The sequence below is a fragment of the Phodopus roborovskii genome, unplaced genomic scaffold, assembly GCF_943737965.1.
Source record: "Phodopus roborovskii unplaced genomic scaffold, PHOROB, whole genome shotgun sequence".
Classification (NCBI taxonomy): domain Eukaryota; kingdom Metazoa; phylum Chordata; class Mammalia; order Rodentia; family Cricetidae; genus Phodopus; species Phodopus roborovskii.
This window is the reverse complement of record NW_026125295.1, coordinates 7,147,709-7,166,588: the sequence shown is the minus strand read 5'-3', so window position 1 is coordinate 7,166,588 and position 18,880 is coordinate 7,147,709. Positions and strand designations below refer to the sequence as shown.

The 18,880-nt window shown below is 49.0% G+C and overlaps 1 protein-coding gene across 1 annotated transcript in view; it reads right to left on the bottom strand.

The window, feature by feature from the left end:
- The window catches only part of Ctdspl (CTD small phosphatase like), a 110,033-nt gene that overhangs the window by 31,707 nt on the left and 59,446 nt on the right, over window positions 1-18,880 (bottom strand). The window contains exon 2 of the mRNA XM_051202226.1: window positions 181-335. Within this exon, the coding sequence (XP_051058183.1) occupies window positions 181-335 (155 nt within the window). The remainder of the gene's footprint in view (window positions 1-180; window positions 336-18,880) is intronic.

The following is an 18,880-nucleotide window of genomic DNA, read 5'->3' as shown; positions in this document are numbered from 1 at the left end:
CAGGCACCAAGCTCTTTTACCAGCTGGCCTTAAATTTCCATCATACGTGCTCTTCTGTTGCTAGATGGGACTGAACCCAAGTCTTAAATGGCTGCATACACGTTTCACACGCTCTTGCTAGGGAATCTGCCACGGGTGGGGTGTACATGCTGCCTCAGTTTTCCAGATGTACTGACTGACCTTCTGAAGCCCACCGTTCTCCTCCACCAGTGGCGGAAGCACACCGGGGCTGCTGGGCGGAGGCGCCTCCACATTGTAGTCTCGGAAGCAGCAGAAGAAGGTGCTGAGGATGCTGCGGCCCCTCTGCTTCTTCAGGCTGACGCTGCGCTGGGAAGCTGAAAGAGAGACAGCTGTGGGTGACCGACCGGGGCACGTGGGTGCGGGCGCTGGAGTGTGCGGCTGCCTCCTGGGACCCCGACTCCAGGGGCCCTGTAGCCCAGTCCCACAGGCAGCACAAATCCCTTTGACTTCAGCTTAGTGGGGCGGCTGTCTCCTTAACTGCCCAATCCTCAGGGTCATTGACACCTGTGTTCTGCAGCCTGAGGAGCTGTAGCGTTTCTACCATCTCATAAGCACTACTCCAAAATCGGTGACTTCTCATGAATAAACCAGACCTGATCCTCTCTCAGAAGCGGCTTCTCTCTGGGCAGCAAGCAAGAGCCAATCAGAAAACCAGTTCTTGGACACTTCCTGTACATTACGGGGATGGCCAGCTTTAGGGGTTAAGGTGCACAAGGGAACCCCCTTTTAAAGTCAGGTGCTTATCAAAAGTTGATGGGGGGGACCTGGGCCCCCCAAGAACATTACAGAGACAGCAGGGGATGTGATGGGGAGAACACAGACAGGAACGTTCCCAGGATGCAATACTGTGTTCTGGCCTGTCTTGGATGCCTGGGGAAGGAATGGGTCTTTCTATTTACCCAGGGCTCAGAACAAGCTGCCACAAGTCAGAAATGAAAGGTAAAATCTGGCACAGATGGAAAAAAACACCTCAGGGCAGAAGACTGACAACTTGGATGGGCAGGCCGCTTTTGCCTGGGAATGTGGCTGGGGCAGTCCTACCACATGCCATGGCTGGGTGGGTCTGCAGTGCTCTGGGCTGTAGCCACAGGGAAATGGAGAGCAAGCGGGAGAACACCTCTCCTCACCAGCCACCTGGCCCTATTATTCACTGTGTGAACTTAGTGATTTGTTCAGCGCCTTTCATCCCAAGTGATCGCAACTTTTAGGAATAGTTTCCTGGTAACAACAAAACCGAAACACATCCAGGAGATTCTGTTAGGATGTGGGTGGTCTGCAGCCCCCATGAATAACCCTCAGGGGCTGGGCAAACAGCTCTGTGGTTAAGAGCATTCGATATACAATAATGAGGACCAGAGTTTGGATCCTAACACTTGCGAAACAAGTCTGGTGTTCCACATACACCTGTAATCCCAGCTCTGAGGGGGAGTCAAGAGGATCTGTGGGGTCCACTGTCTCCCACCTCACTGAGAAAACTCAAGCCTGATGTTCAGAGAGAGACCATGCCTCAAGGGAGCAAACATGGACTGATGGAGGAAGCTTGATGCCCTCTTCTGACCTTCACATGCACACACACACACAGCCTCACATTCACACAAGCACACGCACGAACGTACGCATGCACACACATACGCACACACACACACACACTCATGCATGCAGGAACACACATATACACGCACGCACGTGCACACACACACACACACACACACACACACACACACACACGCACGCACGCACGCACGCACAAAAAGGATGGATTTTTAGAATGATAAATCCCAGGGAAGCTGGATGTTTCTGTCTTCGTGAATCTTTGAGTGTGCATCACAGAACTCCAGTGGTCTCATTTCAGGACTCGAAGGCTGGGTCAGACCCCTGGGCCCACAGGCGGCGGCCTCCCACTCTTGTGAGTGGTGGGCAAAGATACGGCTGCTGTCAAGGTGACTGCCTCCCGCCTTCTGAACCTCACCTCCTGGACTGCACATGGTTTCCAGAGGATGCAGGGGTCACTGCTCCCTCTTTGCTGAGAGGGAGCAGCTGGTACTTACTGGCTGGGGCCAGGAGTGGGACCCAAGCAGGCCTGTTTCCAAACGTGTCATTTCCCAAGTGTTCGCTGAAGGCAAATCTTGAAACAACTGAGGTTTGATTAGGGAGCAGGGAGCTTGCCAAGTGAAAAGGGAGGCATTGTTATAAACTTGTATTGCTCCGACTGTCTCATTGCTACTTTGGGGGTTTACATTTTTATGGTACATTCAGATTACTTAACCATGAGCAGGGGTTAAAACCCGGCCCAACAGCACACTGGTCTCTAGGCTGACGGCATGCTTCCCTGCAAGTCTACGATTTGCTCGAGTCTCAGAAACAGTGAGCCCCCTGAGAGGAAGCACCTTCCAACGTCTGTGTTCATCTTTGGCTCATACAACTCCTCCTCACCACTAACAAATGACCTCTTACAAAGCCAGTCCATCAATGAACCTGGAACTTGCAACCAGTAAGGCACTTAGGTGTCCACTACTGGATCACTCCCTGTCTAGAGAGTCAGGAGAAGTTAGTTTGAGTGGACTGGAGGCTGGTGGACTTGGACAGGTTTCCTCCCCTCCCTTCTCAGAGTAGGGAGAAGCAGTTTTGCAGAGTTTCCTTTGTATAAGTACGGAAAGTTCGGGGCTGCTAGGTAGGAAATAGACACATCTCCTTAGGACAGAGTGTGACTCAGGAGTCTTTGGTCCAGACCTCTCTCCCACGTTTCAGTTGGTTTACCCAACCCATGGGATGGACATCTCTGGATGTCATAGGTCCTTCCCTTTGACATGGCTAACTGGAGCTCGCGGTCTCTGCTCCCCAAGCCTGGTCATTATCTCTCTTTCAGGAGGCCATTCTGAACCCTAAGTGTCCCGACTTGATCTGCTACAGATCTTTATCCCGCAGTAACTTCCACAGATCTGAGTGGCAGCTAAGCCTACCAATTGATGACAGAGAGCATGGGCTCCGAAGCCTGCATACATAGGTGTCTGTGATGGCTCAACCAGAAACTGCACAGGGCCTGGGGAAGTTATATCTAAGCCTTGGTTTTCCATGTCTATAAAATAAGGACATTAGAGCTGGGCGGTGGTGACGCACACCTTTGATCCCAGCATTCGGGGAGAGATAGACAGATCTCTGTGAGTTCGAGGCCAGCCTGGTCTACAGAGTGAGTTCCAGGACAGCCTCAGCCTCCAAAAGGTCAAAATGTACAGAAAAACCCGGTCTCATAAAACAAACAAAACAAAGAAACAAACAAAGACGTTAGAAATAGCCACACCGTGCAAGTTTGTTGTGAGAATGAAATGGTTAATTCTAAGTATTTAGAATAGAGTCTAATAAAGTTAAGCATTCAATTAATGTTAGCTCTCAGAACCATCATTAGTCTTTAAAAAAAAAAAAAAAAAGTTTGTTAGGGGCCGGAGAAATGGCTCCGTAGTCAAAGGGTGTGTAATCCTTTGTAAAGAATTAAGTTTGGTTTCCAGTGCCCATGTTGGCAGCTCATAACCAGCAGTAGCTGCAGCTCCAGGCTCCAACACCTTCTTCTGAGCTCTGTAGTCACTGCACACACATATATACACATAACTAAAACTAAAATAAATCTCTAAAACAAATTCTTTTAGTTTATTCAGCAGTGCCCTTAATTCCCTTTTTCTTTTCTGTTTTTCTTACTTGTTTCATCATTAACACATGGTATTTATTTAGTCTCTTTGTGCACATGCATATGAATGAGTACGCACGTGTGCACTGTGTGTGGAGGGCGGCGGACGACCTGTGGATGTCAGTTCTTTCTACCATGTGGGCCCTGGGGTTTGAACTCGTGTCTCCCAGCTCTGTAGCAAGCACCTTTTCTTGCGGAGCCATCTCATCAGGCCTCACCAACATTTACTTGGCAGAACAGAGATGATTCTGCTGCTGAGTTCTGGACTGAGGCTGGAGACTCGGAAGTAAATTTCTTTTTCTCTCCACTGGCATCTGTCAACTGAGAGCTGCATTTATTACAACAGGTCTCAGTTATATAAACAATAATTTAAAAGCAGAACTGGACAAACCTCAGGAAATAATTCTACTCTACTCAGTTGCTCAAAAAACTGGATGCTGAGATGGGCAAGGTAAAGGGCGGGGCTGAGTGTCCAGTTGTGCTATGCTGGCTGCTGTGTCCTGAGAGAGAGAACAAGGCTCTCAGGAGAGAAGAGGCAGCGTCCACGCTCCCTCTACCCCCTCGACCTCTGACCCGCACACACGAGTACACATACGCGCAACATAGGCCAAGTGCAGAAAACAGATAAACAATGAACCTCCCAGAAGCAGAGAGCACTTGTCAGGTGCTGAGGAGGGGGAGGAGGAGGGGCAGGAGGAGGGCGTTGCGGCTGCACCTGAGCTTGTCTCAGCCCTCTCTTGTTAGCTGTGTGACTTCATCTACCTAAACGGCAATGCCTCGCAAAAGGCGGCAGTTCCCCCACTACACCGTGCCTGCGGCAAAAGCATGCATGCTCACGCAAGAGGAAAAAAACCCACCAGCAAATTAAAACGCCGGCAGCCGACTTGGGCTCTGTGCAGCGTCTTACTGTGCACACGAAGAATTTAGCTTGTTCCCAGACAGCCATGCTCACACACACACAGACAGCCTGGCTTTATGAGAAAACATGTAGGCAGACCCATTTTGGTTCTGGTGATGTGAATTCTAAACTTAGAACAATAAGTGGCCCTTTCAAGCTTCACCTCCAGTGCAGAGAACATTTCTGTATTCACAAACACCAGTATAACAAAGTATAACCTCCCTTTGTGAGGTTAGCGTCAGGCCTTGGCCTTAGGACCCTTCTAGGAAATCACATATGAAATGTGGCTAGAAAGCACTGTAAGCAAAGACATGGGTCTAGGAGGAAGTTCACCTCGGCTGACCATGGGGCTTGGCTCTCCAGTGGTCCAAGGAGACTAGTCTAAAGGTCACGTGAGTAGAGTCTTGGTGAGTTTATGCCAACGGGGAGGGAGGGGGGACTACAGCGGAGTGGCATCTACTCAGGGAGAGGGGTAATTTGTGGTCATTGTCTCATGTTTCCTGGTCCTCTGGCTTCCTTGCCGTTTCCAGAAATGTTGAAATGTCTCCAGACCAGCCACATGCCGCATAATCACCGACCTTTCATTTTCTGCGGACTGGATCTGGTTTGGATTTAGGATGTGAGGAAGCTTTGGGACCACCCACCCTGGCTTCAGGATCTACACTTCTGGGTCTGCACTGACTCTGGTGTATGCGCTCACCACTCACCATCCTGAGCAGAGCTACCTCATGGGCTCTGATCCACCCTCCACTCTCTCTGACTAAAACTCCTTAGCTGCCACACCTCTGCGCACCACCAAGGAATGGTTCTCGGGGCATGAACTCGGAACTCCTGGTGATTAACAGAGTCTGGGAGAGAAGGACTTGCTGTCCAGTTGTGAACCCACCAGGTCCCAAAGGACAGCTCCAAACACAGAGGACACTGGTTTGTCTCAGTGGGTCACAAAACCAAATGAATAGACAGAAACACCAGAGATTCATGGGGAGACCTGGGGTGGGTGGGGTGGCAGGGAGATGATGGTGAAAATGTCAAGAACAAACTTAATTAAAAACAAGGAGTTCCAGATAAAGAGCAGCGAGCTTACTTTGCTACTGGATGGGGTATCTCTAATATTATGGTTCCTCCCCGGTAAAGACATCTTAGCAGCAGTGGACACAAAGGTCTGCCTTTAGTTCCCTTCACGTGTGGCTCACCTCTCCCTGGCACAGGGAGCTCACCGAAGACAGCTCAGTCCAAAACTGGCATTATCCCTGACAAAGTACCTTCACGCACTCTGACCGCAGAGAGGTCCTAGGCCTATCTGTGCATTTCTTTGTAAAGTTCAAATTTAGGAAGAAGGTACAAGATGACCTTAACAAAAGTTCCCGTGATGGGGGGGGGGGTGTCCTTCTGTATGCTGTGAACATATGTTTCTCTTATTGGTTGATGAATAAAGCTGTTTTGGCCAATGGACAGGCAGGACATAGCCAGGCAGGAAGAAGTATAGGTTGGGCTTCCAGACTAGGAAAAGGCTGGGAAGAGGAGCACAGGGATCTGAGTTGCCAGGGATACTTTATGTAGCTACCAGGAAGTTAGGATGCCTGGTCATTTTCCGGTAAGCCAAGACTATGTGGACACACATAGATTAATAGAAATGGGTTAATAACTGAGAGAGCTAGCCAATAAGAAGCCTGAGCCACTGGCCAAACAGTTTATAATATAAGCTTCTGACCTGAATTTAATCCCCAGAACGATAAGATGGAAGGAGAACCGACTCCTACAAGTTGTCCTCTGACCTCCACACCCATGCTATGGAAACCCCGCCCCCATACAAAGAATCCTGATAGCTAGCTAGCCAGAACACCCCCTTCCCCGACTCCAGACGGCTCCCCATAGTAACTGTCCACCCATGACCCCTACTCTGCTCAGCTATAAACATCGCTTGTCCATGCTACTTTCAAACTCCACCGAGGATCTAGATTGAGTGTATTTTCCCCTATTGCAAAAGTCCAGAATACAATCTCTTAGCCATTTTTTAAATACTACCCCAGATCCAGTTTTCTGGTGGAAACTACCCATTTGACTGGTGATGTCACAGAGCACAGCCACCAACTGCCTCACCAAAGGAGTTTTTCTTATCAAGCTTAAGTAATCTGGGGCTTGGGGACAAGGCTCAATGGGTATGAACACTCAAAATGCAAGCTTGTGTATGAGTTTGCATCACCAGCTCCCATTTCAAAAGCGACCATAAGCCCAGCACTAGGAAGGATGGAGGCGTGCTGAGGCTTGCTGGCTGCCAGCTCAGCTCCAGACTCAGACCCTGTCTTAAGCGAGTAGGGCAGATGGAAACCCAACATTCTCAAGGGAGGGGTATGAACCTGCATACCCCCACCACATACACAAGAGTGATCCATAACAGATTTACAACAACAAGCCTGGTACAACATCCTGGTGGATGCCCATGCTGCTACTGCTACAGAATGAAACATCCATTATGCTATGGATGTGCTACAATGTATCTATGCTGCTACATTGTATCCATGCCGCCACACTGTGTCCATGCTGCTACATTGTGTCCATGCTGCTAAGCTACAGAATGAAACATCAAATGTGCCTTAAGGTAAGGCTGTTGCTTCACACAGGAATGTTGGAGCAGAGCACATTAATTACAGTCCTAAAGAGACCATACTGCTGAATTCACAACTACATCATGTTGGAGAAAGCTAAATGGCCTCTTAAAAGGAGGGTGAGGGCGAGCCCTTTCCGGAGGCTAACACAGAGATGAATGCATCATTTCTTCCCTCCTAGAATGGGCTCCTATCTCTGGACCGCCTCCCAGGCCGAGGTCTGGAATGGATGTCTAACAGGAAATTCTGGGCAGTGTATGCATACATTACATTCCTTTATCCGCCCTGAAAGAGCAGTCAACAAACATGACTTCCCCTCTGTTGGGATAAAAGGGGAACGAACATTCAGAGTGGAGAGAGGCTGGGCTACAGACCACACAGTTCAAAAGAGAAGCCAAACATCTAGAAGCCAAAAGGAAGATTTCACCAAGAAACGATCCAATCAGTGTGTATTTTATTTTCACGAGACAGACTTCCCCAGGGAGTTCCACTAGGACAGTCTCAAAGAGCCATCTCTGGGAACAGAAGGCCGGCAATGGCTCCTCAGTAGTGAGCTGACCGCTTGCTTCCTTCTGGGATGACAGCTGTGTTTCCCTGTCCCTGTCTTACATTTGCTGAATGTTTGTTCGAGGCCCTTTATATACGTCACAGCACGCAGCACAATCTTAACCAGCTCATTTCCCTGTGAGAACACATGCGTCCAGATTCCTAGCACGTTCCTTGCATGTTGGTTCTCATTTCCAGAGACATCCCCTGCAGCTGAGTCCTCAACTCCCTCCCTTCACTCCAGATTGGACACACGCAAAGCCAGGTCTTGCTGGGAAGCCACACAGTGGGTAGAAACACTGCGCCCTCAGTATAGCCAGGGCACTGGCTCTCAGTGAGGGTGCCTAGAGCCCCCACTCTGCTGGGAACACCCTTCGGTGACCAGGGACACTCACTGAGCTCCTAAGCAGCAGGGCTGGTTAAGCAAGGGAGGTGTGTGTGTGTGTGTGTGTGAGGCTGGGATCTGAGCTCTGAGAGTTGCTGCACACTATCTCCCCCTACCCCCCACGGAGAACCGGGAAAAATAACAGCGTAAGGGATTTAAGCAGCTGATGCACCCAAGAGGAAACAGGTTAAAATTTAACAGTCATCAAATAAACCGTGTTTAAAAAACAAGCCCTCCTTTTGTGTTTATTAACTGGACAAAAATGAGCCATCCAGCAAACGGAGGTGGCTCCTCGCACGCTGCCCACTCTGTAACTGGCAACAACCTGTTTGAAAAGCAGAAGAGGAACATGTCACACACCGGGAGGTGTTTGTGATAGTTTAACTGTCAACTTGATACAAGTTGGGTGGGAAGAGTCTCACTGAAGGACTGTCTAGATCAGCTTGGCCCGTGGGCGTGTCTGGGCAGGGAGGAGAGTCTTGGCTGCCTTGATAGATGTGGGAAGGGAGACCCAGCCTGAGAGTGGGTGACACCATCCTCTGGGTCCTGGACCTTGTATGAGTAGAGCAAGCCAAGCAACAAGCATGCATGCATTCATTCCCTCTCTGCTCTGACTGGATGGGACCAGTTGTGCTAACGTCTGCTATGAGGGACTGGAACCTGGCACTGGGAGCTAAAGCAACCCCTTTCTTCCATAGGTTGCTTTCTGTCAGGGTGTTCTACCACGGCAACAGACATGAGGCCAGAGCAGTAAAAATGCAAGCCACGTGGAGATCCGGCAGGGTAGCCATTGCGGCAGCTGTCAGTCATAGCAACAGATGGCAGCTACAGAAAGCCTTGTGTGTGCAGGAGTGAACCTTCTCCATGGGGTGTGTGTGTGGCTAGCGCCGATGACCATCTCAGACCTGTTCCAGCCCTGCCTGTATCATCAGTATGGACTGCGAACATGGCAAATGCGGGCAACGGGGCTATGGGGACCTTACCAATCTTGTTCATATCTCTGTGCTTAGACGTGTGCTGGTATACCACATGCCTGCCAGTGTAGACGCTCAGTTAATTACTCTCATCGCTGTGCTAAAAAACCACACCCAAGGGAACTCAAAGAAGAGTTTATGTGGGCTTCAGTTCCAGAGGGATAAGAGTCCATGATGGAGTAGAGACAGCAAGCGGAAGGAAGAAGTTAACAGTTCACATCTTCCAACTGTAAACACGAAGAGAAGAGACCTCAAGTGTCATGAGGATTTTAGCTGTGAACTCCATCTAGTTTCCTGACAATGATATTCTCCCGGCAAGTCTGCACCTTTAACCCTCGCCAAACAGCACCGCCAACTCGGGACCAAGTGTTCAAATGCCTGGGACTATGGGGGACATTCGCAGATGTCAATGAGTGGATGGATGAACCAAAGCGCAGAACGGTGGAAGCGGCCAGGCCATTGAAAAGGAAGAGCTCCTGCAGCCTGGAGCAAGAGCTGGGTCAAACAGTAACATTTGCTGAGAATCCTTCTGGCCCATGGCAAGCCACTCCTCTAAGCACCTGTCAGCCGAGCCACCCACGTTTGGTCAGTTCCCTGCTACCTTTTGTGGGGTGCGCGTGTGTGTGTGCACGCGTGTGCGTGTGTGTGCACGCATGTGGAGGCTAAGGGCTGGCACTGTGGGCTCTTGGCCTCACTCCACCATATTAGCTGAGGTGGGTTCCCTCGCTGATACCGGAGCTCGCCTTGCATCTAGTCTGGAGGCCCAGCTTGCTCTGGGGATTCTGTATTCACTTCTTGAGCACTAGGAACCATCATGCCCACTGGCTCTGCCCACGTAGCTTTGCATGGGTTCTGGGGGTCCAGAGTGACCCTCATGAGTGCAAGACAAGCACTTATCCCACTGAGCTATCTCCCCGCTTCCCACTGTGTTTAGCAAAGGTGGTAATTCCTACTTCCTATAAAAATAATACAGGGTTATGTAAGATGCATTGGTATGTTAAGTTCTCTCTGGCTACAAGACTGGAGTGAATATTATGTTTTTCTTGATACTCTTCTATCTAAATGGCCACAAGCTATATCATACTTAGTACGGGGAAAAATGTAATACACATTACTTAAAATGTTAGTTTCTCGTTCATAACGAGACCCTTTTACAACCTCATTTTGATGGGCTCCCTGCTACATCCTAAAGAAGTTGCGGAATTTTCCCAAGGAGGTGACAAAGGAAAGTTTATTCAATCCCCAGGGATCTATGCTCACAGCCTTGTCCTGTATCTCCTGTCAGTGATGGAGAAAGGCACCACACACATGTTGCATGCAGCACACACACCACTGTAAACTTTAAAAAATCATGTCATGTGTGTAGGTTCTCGTGTTGGGGTCAGAGACAACTTCTGGAAACCGATTCTCCCGTTCCACTGTGTGGGTTCCCTGGATCAAACTGGGGTTGGTAGGCACAGCAAGTGCCTTTACCCACTGAGCCACCCCCACAGTCCATTCGAATAAACTTCTAAATAAAATGCGCATGGATGTTCGCAGCCTGCATGCCAAGAGCATCTCAGAAAGGTTTCATAAAGAACCAAACGTCCCTCGAAAGAAAATCCAGGAGAATTAAGGACAGCGAGAAGGAGAGAGGAGAAGGATTTTCCACTGTTCCCGGGATTGTACGATTTTGTATTAAAATGTCAATTGTGGGTTTTATGTTCGAGAAAGCTGTAAGAGTGCAGAAAATATTGGGAAGACTATGCAGTATACATAGTCTTTATGCGAACATTTCCCCTTTAAAATATTATAGGCTGGAGAGTGGCTCAGTGAAAAACATTTGCCCCATGACCCTGACGACCTGAGTTTGATTCTCAGAACTCACTGTGGAAGGAGAGAATGGACTTCAAAACTGTCCTTGATGCTTTGTGGACAACCCACCTGTGGGACAGGGAGAGCGAGTTGCACCTCAACCCACTGGGTGTCCACTCAGCTGTGGCAACAGGGTCCCTGATGCTGGTGTGGAGAGCACGCAGCCTGTGACTCAAGCGCAGCTTGCTGCGAGTTTACTTTGCACCCTGTTGATGGTCACTGAAGCTGTGCAGCCTCCTGAGTGTGTTTTGGGCGTTTCTGTTTCTTGAGACTCATGGAGGGACAAACCTACACTTTGGGTCCGCCTGCTTCTATTTATTTTCTTCCTTTGTCATGCTGGGGATGACAAGACACTATATCAGGGTTCCTTTGTTTTGCTGACTGTGCCGTGGTTGGACATAGCATCATCGGTTTTAGGCCTTACAAGATCTGATGAGGGTAGCTATGGGTAGGCAGGAATTTTAAGTTTCCGGAGTCAGCTCTAACAAACTCCCTTTCTTCATTTTATCCTCTGTTTTCTAAGGTTCTGGGGATCAAACCCAGGGCCTCATGTGTGAGCATTTTCCATTTCCCTCATGAACTGCATCCCTACCCCTAAATCTATCAGTCTTTTAGAGATGTTCTATCTCACCCCAATATGACACACTGTTTATTTATATTTCTCTGATAGTATTTTTTTTTTAATTTTCAAGTTTTTGAGACAGAGTTTCTCTGTGTAGTTCTGGCTGCTTGGAAATCACTATGTAGACCAGGCTGGCCTCGAACTCACAGAGATCCACCTGCCTCTGCCTCCCGAATGCTGGGATAAAAGGCGTGCTTCACCACCATCCAGCTTTATCTGCTAGTATTTTTAAAAGTAAATATTTTCTTTTTTTCCGGGGGTTTCCACTGGTTTTCAAGATATACTAATGAGTCATTTTCTCCAAAAGACCAATACCTGACTATCTATTCAACAATCCATCTTTGTGTACTTATGCAGCCTGTTACTCTGCTCTATAGTCTAATCTATTCCTTCTGTGTGCCAGTAAAATACAGCTTTATGAGTATAGATTTACTGTTTTATATTTAATAGCGGCAACCTCCCCCCTTTTAAATTTTTGTTTGAAAGTGTCTTGGCCAGCCTAACCTTTGATACATCCAGACAAATGTCAGAGTTACTTACCAAATTCTAAAACAAAATACCATGGGGGAATTAGTTGCCTTAGATTAATAAGATTTATAGCCACCAATTCTAGTTGATTCTATTTGAAGTTATAAAAGAAGGTTAAAATGAAAAGAAGTTTTAAAAAAATCAGTTTTGTTGTATTATGCCTAAAAACTATGCCAAGGTTGAGTAGCATCGTCTACCAGCCTCAAATAGATTAATATTACTGAGTGATATTTTCTGTAATCTCCATGGTAACCATAGAGACAATACTTATAGAAGAGAAACTAAAGAAAGAGAAAGGAATCGAATCATGTCACTACACAAAAAAAACAAGGAGAGACACAAAGACAGAAAGAAGAGGAACAAACAGAAAAAAGGGAAATGATGATACTTCTCTATCAATAATTACTTTAAGCATACGTAGATTAAAATTCAATCACAGTACATGAAGTGACTGATAAGCCGGGTGGGGGAGGTGGCACACGCCTTTATCCCAGCACTCAGGAGGCAGAGGCAGAAGGATGGATGTCTGTGAGTTTGAAGCCAGCCTGGTCTACAGAGCGAGTTCCAGGACAGTGAGGGACACACAGAGAAAACATCTTGAAAACAAACAAACAAAACATCAAGATCCAATCTCAGAAGACTCACTCAGAGGCCCTGGAAGGGTGTACACAGGCCAAGAGAAAAACAATGAGAGATGTCCCGGGCAAACAGCATCAAACCAGAGGGGAGCAGACGGCACAGACTTAAGTCAAGGGTTGTCCCAGAAGACAGATGGCAGCATATGGTAAAAGGGGCTCAGGAGATGGCTTAGTGGTTAAGAATGCTCATTGTGCAAGCATAAGACCTGGGTTCGAATTCCCAGCACCTATGTAAAAAGCTGGCGTAACTGTGCCTACCTAGAATTCCAGTACTTAGGGGTTAGAGATGGGTGGAACCGGATACATATATTATGAGTGAGAGAGAGAGGGAGAGAGAGGGAGAGAGAGAGAGAGAGGGAGAGAGAGAGAGCGCGCTCCCACAGAACAGAAGACATCTCAGGTCTGTCTCTGCATGCATTTGTATGGGCAGGCACACCTACACACTCACATGCATGGCCTCCTACACACTCTGTAAATTCAGTGGGAAGATACTTAGTTACATAAGTTTGCAACATCAGATGGCGGGAAGCAGGCCAAGACTGATGACACTGAAGAACAGACAGCATCACAATAATGATATCTCAAAACCCCTGTTCTGAGTAATAGAACACCAATAAGAAAACAAAGGACTAACAGTGCCAGCAAATGGACCTAGGAGACGCAGACAGAACATTCCAGGCACCACGGGACACACATTCTTCTCAAACTTGCGCAGAGCAGAGCACTCCTCAGGACAGACCATGTGTTGTCGCAGAACAAGTCTTGCAGAGGGGCCTGTCACCAGGGGTCTTCCCTGACCACAGTGGTCTGAAACTGAGAATCTACAGCAGGGGGGAAACTGGGAAACCCACAAGCACGGTGCTCGTGACCCCCAGTGGGCCAAAGAGGCAATCGGTATCATTAGATCTTGAAGCAAAACCACAATACACTAAGCCAGGCAACAAAGGTGCTGCTGAGAGGAACAGAAAGACGGGTGGCCTGGAGGAGATGGCCCAGCGGTTAAGAGCGGTGCTCTTCCAGAGGACCCGGGTTCGATTCCCAGCACCCACATGGCAGCTCACAACTGCCTTGAACCCCAGCCCCAGGGGATCTGAAGCCCTTTTCTGGCCTCTGCAGGCACCAGGTCACACAGGGTGCACAGACAGACAAGCAGGCAAAAGACCGAGACACACAAAACAAATTTCGCAAAAAGGAAGATTTCAAACTGACAACCTATCTTTTCCGTGGCAGGGAACCAGGGACAACAAATAAACAAAGGCCAAAGTCAGCAGAAGGAAGGCGACAATAAGCATTAGAGATTGGGGGCGTCTCTCTTAGGTACAATACATCTCCCAAACAATAGTGGGGTGTACATGGCTCCAGCAGAGATGGAAGGAGAAGAGATGGGTGGTGAAGCGACGAGTTAGCGAGGGCTCAAGTGGCTTTTCCTTCAAGTGTCACGGGAAGTAACCTGGCTGCCTGTTACTGAGCTGCAGTAAGACAGTCCTCAACACAGGCCGCAGAGTCGCCACTGACGGGCAGTGCCCTGGCGTTCTGTATCAGAGAACTGTTCCACACGCAAGAACGGTACTTGGTATCAGCACGACTCTCCCACGTCTCGCGGGCTGCTGTCCACTCTCCATGCACAACCGCACAGCCTCCTTTCTGCGTTGCTTTCTATCCTCGGGTGTGCGTGTGCGTGCGCGTGTGTGGTGTTTCGCAGAGCCAGGAGTTCACTGATTCAGCTAGTCTGCAAGTCTTGGGAATCCGCTTATCTCACCTGACTCCAACAATGCGGGCACAGGCAGGTGCTGCCAGGCCCCACTTTTGCGTGAGCGCCAGCGATCTGAACTCAGGGTTGCACGCTTGCACACCAGCGCTTCGCTCTTCACAGAGCTGCATCCCCAGTCCCGCCTCCCACTGTCCGCCGGCATTTTCTCATCTCCTAGAACTGGGGATATGATCTGTATAACTTAGTACAAATTCTCAAAAACTAGGAGACTTTCAGGGTTGCAGCCGGAGAGTATGAAAGCAAGGGACTCTCCAAGGGCACAGGGGACTCTCCAGAGCCAGCCCAGTGAAGGGAAGGGAGGTAAGGGCAGGGTGGGGTTCTGTGGGTGTATGTCTCTCTCCCATTATTCCCTGTGGGAGGTGGAGGCTAGCAGCTGCTTCTGCTACATTCTACCAAAGGGCTGAAGGATCTAGGCAGTAAAAGATTAAGTCCAGGATCCGGCAGGGAGGGCCTGCCTTTCCTGGGTCAAGGACATCTTTGGGAGGGGGAAACAGAAACATCTTCTGGGACTTCCTTTGTGCTAGGTGTGAGGGGAAAGAGATAATGATGAGATGTTAAGTCGGCCAAGGCTCCCCCCTGGCCTGCCCACGGAAGTGGGGTGCAGGGGGGTGGCGGAAGAATGGAGGGGTGTGGATAAGGAGGGACACTTCCAAGGCAGAAATGGAAAGTTACCATGGGTTTAGGAGGTAATGAGGGCTCTTGACTTGTCGGGTTGCCAAGTGACACCAGGGGAAAGCCAGTGGGAAGGTGGTCAGCGAGTGCTTCCTTCCCGAGGGACAGGATGAGAGCTGTTCTCAGAAGGCAGACTGAGGGAAGGACAGAAGATCTCAGCTCCTCTCAGCATCAGCTAGTGAGGGCAGGCGGTGGGTGGAAGCATACCAAAGTGGCTGGTTAGAGCCTTCCTACCACCAGCCCCGGGTCTGCACAGAGGGACAGACATGAGGGGCTCTTCAGACGCACATTTCCCCACGCCAGCCTCAGAAAGGAAGAGAACTGAACATCTCCGAGACAAACTTCTCCGGCAGGATGCCCCAAGCCATGTGCATCCCACAGACTTCCTAATTTTAGAAAGCAGGCTGGAATTTGTTTGACCAAAATAAGCCTGGTCCCAAATATTTATTTTTGTCATTATTTCTGAGTTGGGCAGATAAGAAGGTAAACACGAGTTGGGGGCATCTTGCATGCTGCCCACCGGGGGTCATTCCTTAGGGGGCCCTCTTGGACACCCTCCCAGCAAAGGCTGGCAATGAGCAAACAAAGCAGGGGTAAAGGCCTTTGGCATCACATCCAGTCTCACGATCTACCACGTCTGGACCTCGCAGCCTTCCCAATGGCCTTTTTCACATGGGTAAACAATTCTGACCATGGGGCGGTGACCCAAACACACAAAGGAGCACATGATGGGCCGGGAGAGGTTTATTTTTATCACACAAACAGGACACACAGTGCTCCTCCTCTCTGTAGGCCAAATAATGAGGTGGCCTTACTTGAATTTTATCAACTTCACTTAAAACAAACAACAGCAAACCCGGAGCTGAAACAAACCAAATACTTTGAATGTCAGAAGAAACTGGAGGGTGGGAGGGGGATGGCTTCGTGGGAAAAGTGCCTGCTTAAGCAAGCACAAAGGTCTAGCCTCAGATCCTCCAGAACTCATGCGGCAGCAGGGCGCCTTGGTACGTGTTTGTAACCCCAGCATTGGACAGCAAAGACAGGAGGCTCCGTGGCCAGGCAGTCTAGCCAACATGGTCCAGTGAGAGACCCTGTCTCAAAGCATAAGATGAGCAGAGGACTACAGCTGACATCCATCTCTGGCTCCTCACTGCTTTGCAGGAAGTAAAGCATACGTCTTACAGCTAGATGTCCTTTTTTCTAGTTACCAGCTTTTTATTTTCTTTTGGTTTTTTGAGACAGGGTTTCTCTTTGGAGCCTGTCCTGGAACTCGCTCTTGTAGACCAGGCTGGCCTCAAACTCACAGAGATTCACCTGCCTCTGCCTCCCGAGTGCTGGAACTAATAAAGGCGTGCGCCACCAATACCCAGCTTCTAGTTTTGAAAGATGGAAAATTCTCCCCTTTTTAGTTTTAAGGAGAAAAGGGGAGTGGGTAAATTTTTTATGCTAGCTTTACATTTGTTTATTGTGCATGTGTGTGCATGAATGTGTGTCGTGTCTGTGTATGCATGTGCACGCCACAGCATGAGTGCAGAGGTCAGAGGATGACCTATGAGAGCCATGTGGGTCCCCGGGATGGCTTAGCAGAGGCCAGCTTGTGTTTTCCCTTCCTGGCACTAGAGTTTTCTGATAGCCTGAATGAGTGATCTAATGCTGTTGGATACAGCATGGGATTACAAGCGTGGTGTTTTATTTTAAAAAAGAAATAGATCAACATGGCTTGTATCACCTTGCTAACAGTTTAGCAATTCACATGGAAATGTGCATGTCTTAAAATGTCATCTTTGATGGCTTACAGTTTTTTTTTGGGGGGGGGAGAGGGCTAGGGGACTTAGGAGTTTTTAATCATCCACTTCAAATTCTGAGTATGACTTTTTGTTTTTCTTCCTGAGACAGGGTTTCTCTGTATAGCCTTGGCTGTCCTGGAACTTGATCTGTAGACCAGGCTGGCCTAGAACTCAGATCCACCTGCCTCTGCTTCCCCCACAACCTCCTAGGTATGAGTATGATTTTCTAAAAAGATAAAGAACTTACGAAGGTATTTTTTCCTGCACATGAATTTTCTAAGACATGGTACTTTCATAAATGTAAAATAATCGCCAAATGACCCTGAGAAACCTCTCTAGATGAAATCACGTAAGACTCACACTGCGAAATGGATTCTGCACGTTGGGGACCGAACATGGAATGAGACCGCGGTGCTTCTTCCCGTACAGCGTACCACTCTGTTGGGATCAGGTATTTTAAGATACACTGGGACCAGTTGGGATGGCAGCTCTCTGGAATTCTTCACGCCATTTGTAGGGGTTCCCAAAAGAACTGAAGGCTCTTCTAGCTGACATCATACATGTCACTCCCAAGAACAAGCATGCCCTGTCATTTTGCCTGCACTCCCCTCCCCCAGCCACGGCTCACATCATGGTTCCTGCATCCCGGAGACTTCCAGCAGTCTGATGACAAGTCTCCCCTCCCCAGCTCTTGCAGAGTGATTTTTTTTTTTTTTTTTAAATCTGGCTATGGCTGGCTCCCTGCCGGTTCACAGCTCATCGGGTGGCTTTGCACGGCTCTGAGCTGTGGTAATGTCGTACAAGATGACGCAACAGAGGTTCGGAAGGATGCTTGGTGAACTCGGCCTTCAGCATCCGTGACAGAAACACTCACTAGCAGTGTCAATGCTACCAGGTCTGCGGGCTGAGCACGGGGCCACAAGCAAGGCCTTAGGGAGAACGGAGAGGGGGGAGGGCAGGTCTCTGCTGTGAGTGGGCTGTGCACACCTCTTGTTCGGAGCCTGGAATACTATTTTCCATCAACATCATGTGATATGAGTGACAAGTCTCTTGTGGGACCCTAAGGCTGATTAGCTCCTAATTCAACCAAGGCACGTGCTTGGCCATCTATTTCAAGGCTCATCTGTCACCTGCTATGCGGAGGCCTGATGGTTTCCTTAATGAAGTGACCTAAGACAGGAGAAGCAATCCCACAGGCCTGAGCATGAAGAGCTCTTAGTTGTCTTACTTTCCCTTAGGGAACCTCAGAGTCAAAGCTGCTCTGGCTTCCTGAGCCCCAGGGAATTGCTTCCGAGACCAGAAGGACTCCACCTCTGTAATGAGAGCTTCTTTGTCCCGGCTGGTCCCACTGCCCTACAGCCCCCAAATGAACACACGGATGCTATATTAGTTATAAAACTGCTGGCCAATGACTAGGGCTTCTTATTGGCTAGCTCTGTCTTAATTACTAAGCCATTTCTATTAATCTAAGTATTTCCACATGGTCTTATCTCACCTGAGAAGGGTCCGGACCTGTGACTCCATTGGCAGCCTACATGGCAACTGTTCTGGCGGGCCCTCTGCCTACCTTTCCCAGAATTCTCCGTGTCCTAGCTCCCCCTATCCTCCCGCCTCAGGGGCCAGACAGTGTTTTATTCATCAACCAATAAGAGAAACATAAACACAGAAGGACATTTCCCCAGCACACCTTCACACCCTACATCACAGGACTTCATTTGGAGTATAGCTTTTGGGACTGAAACCCAGAGGGTAGCTTCCAGGGGCCTCGGCCAGCCTCTACCTCGGCTGAGGGACACTCCCATGACCTGGTAAGAAGTCTTCAGACACACATGAGCCTGCAGAAGCTAGGGGTAACACTGTAGGGCCAGAGAGGAAACCGCAAGTTTTACATCTTGTTGC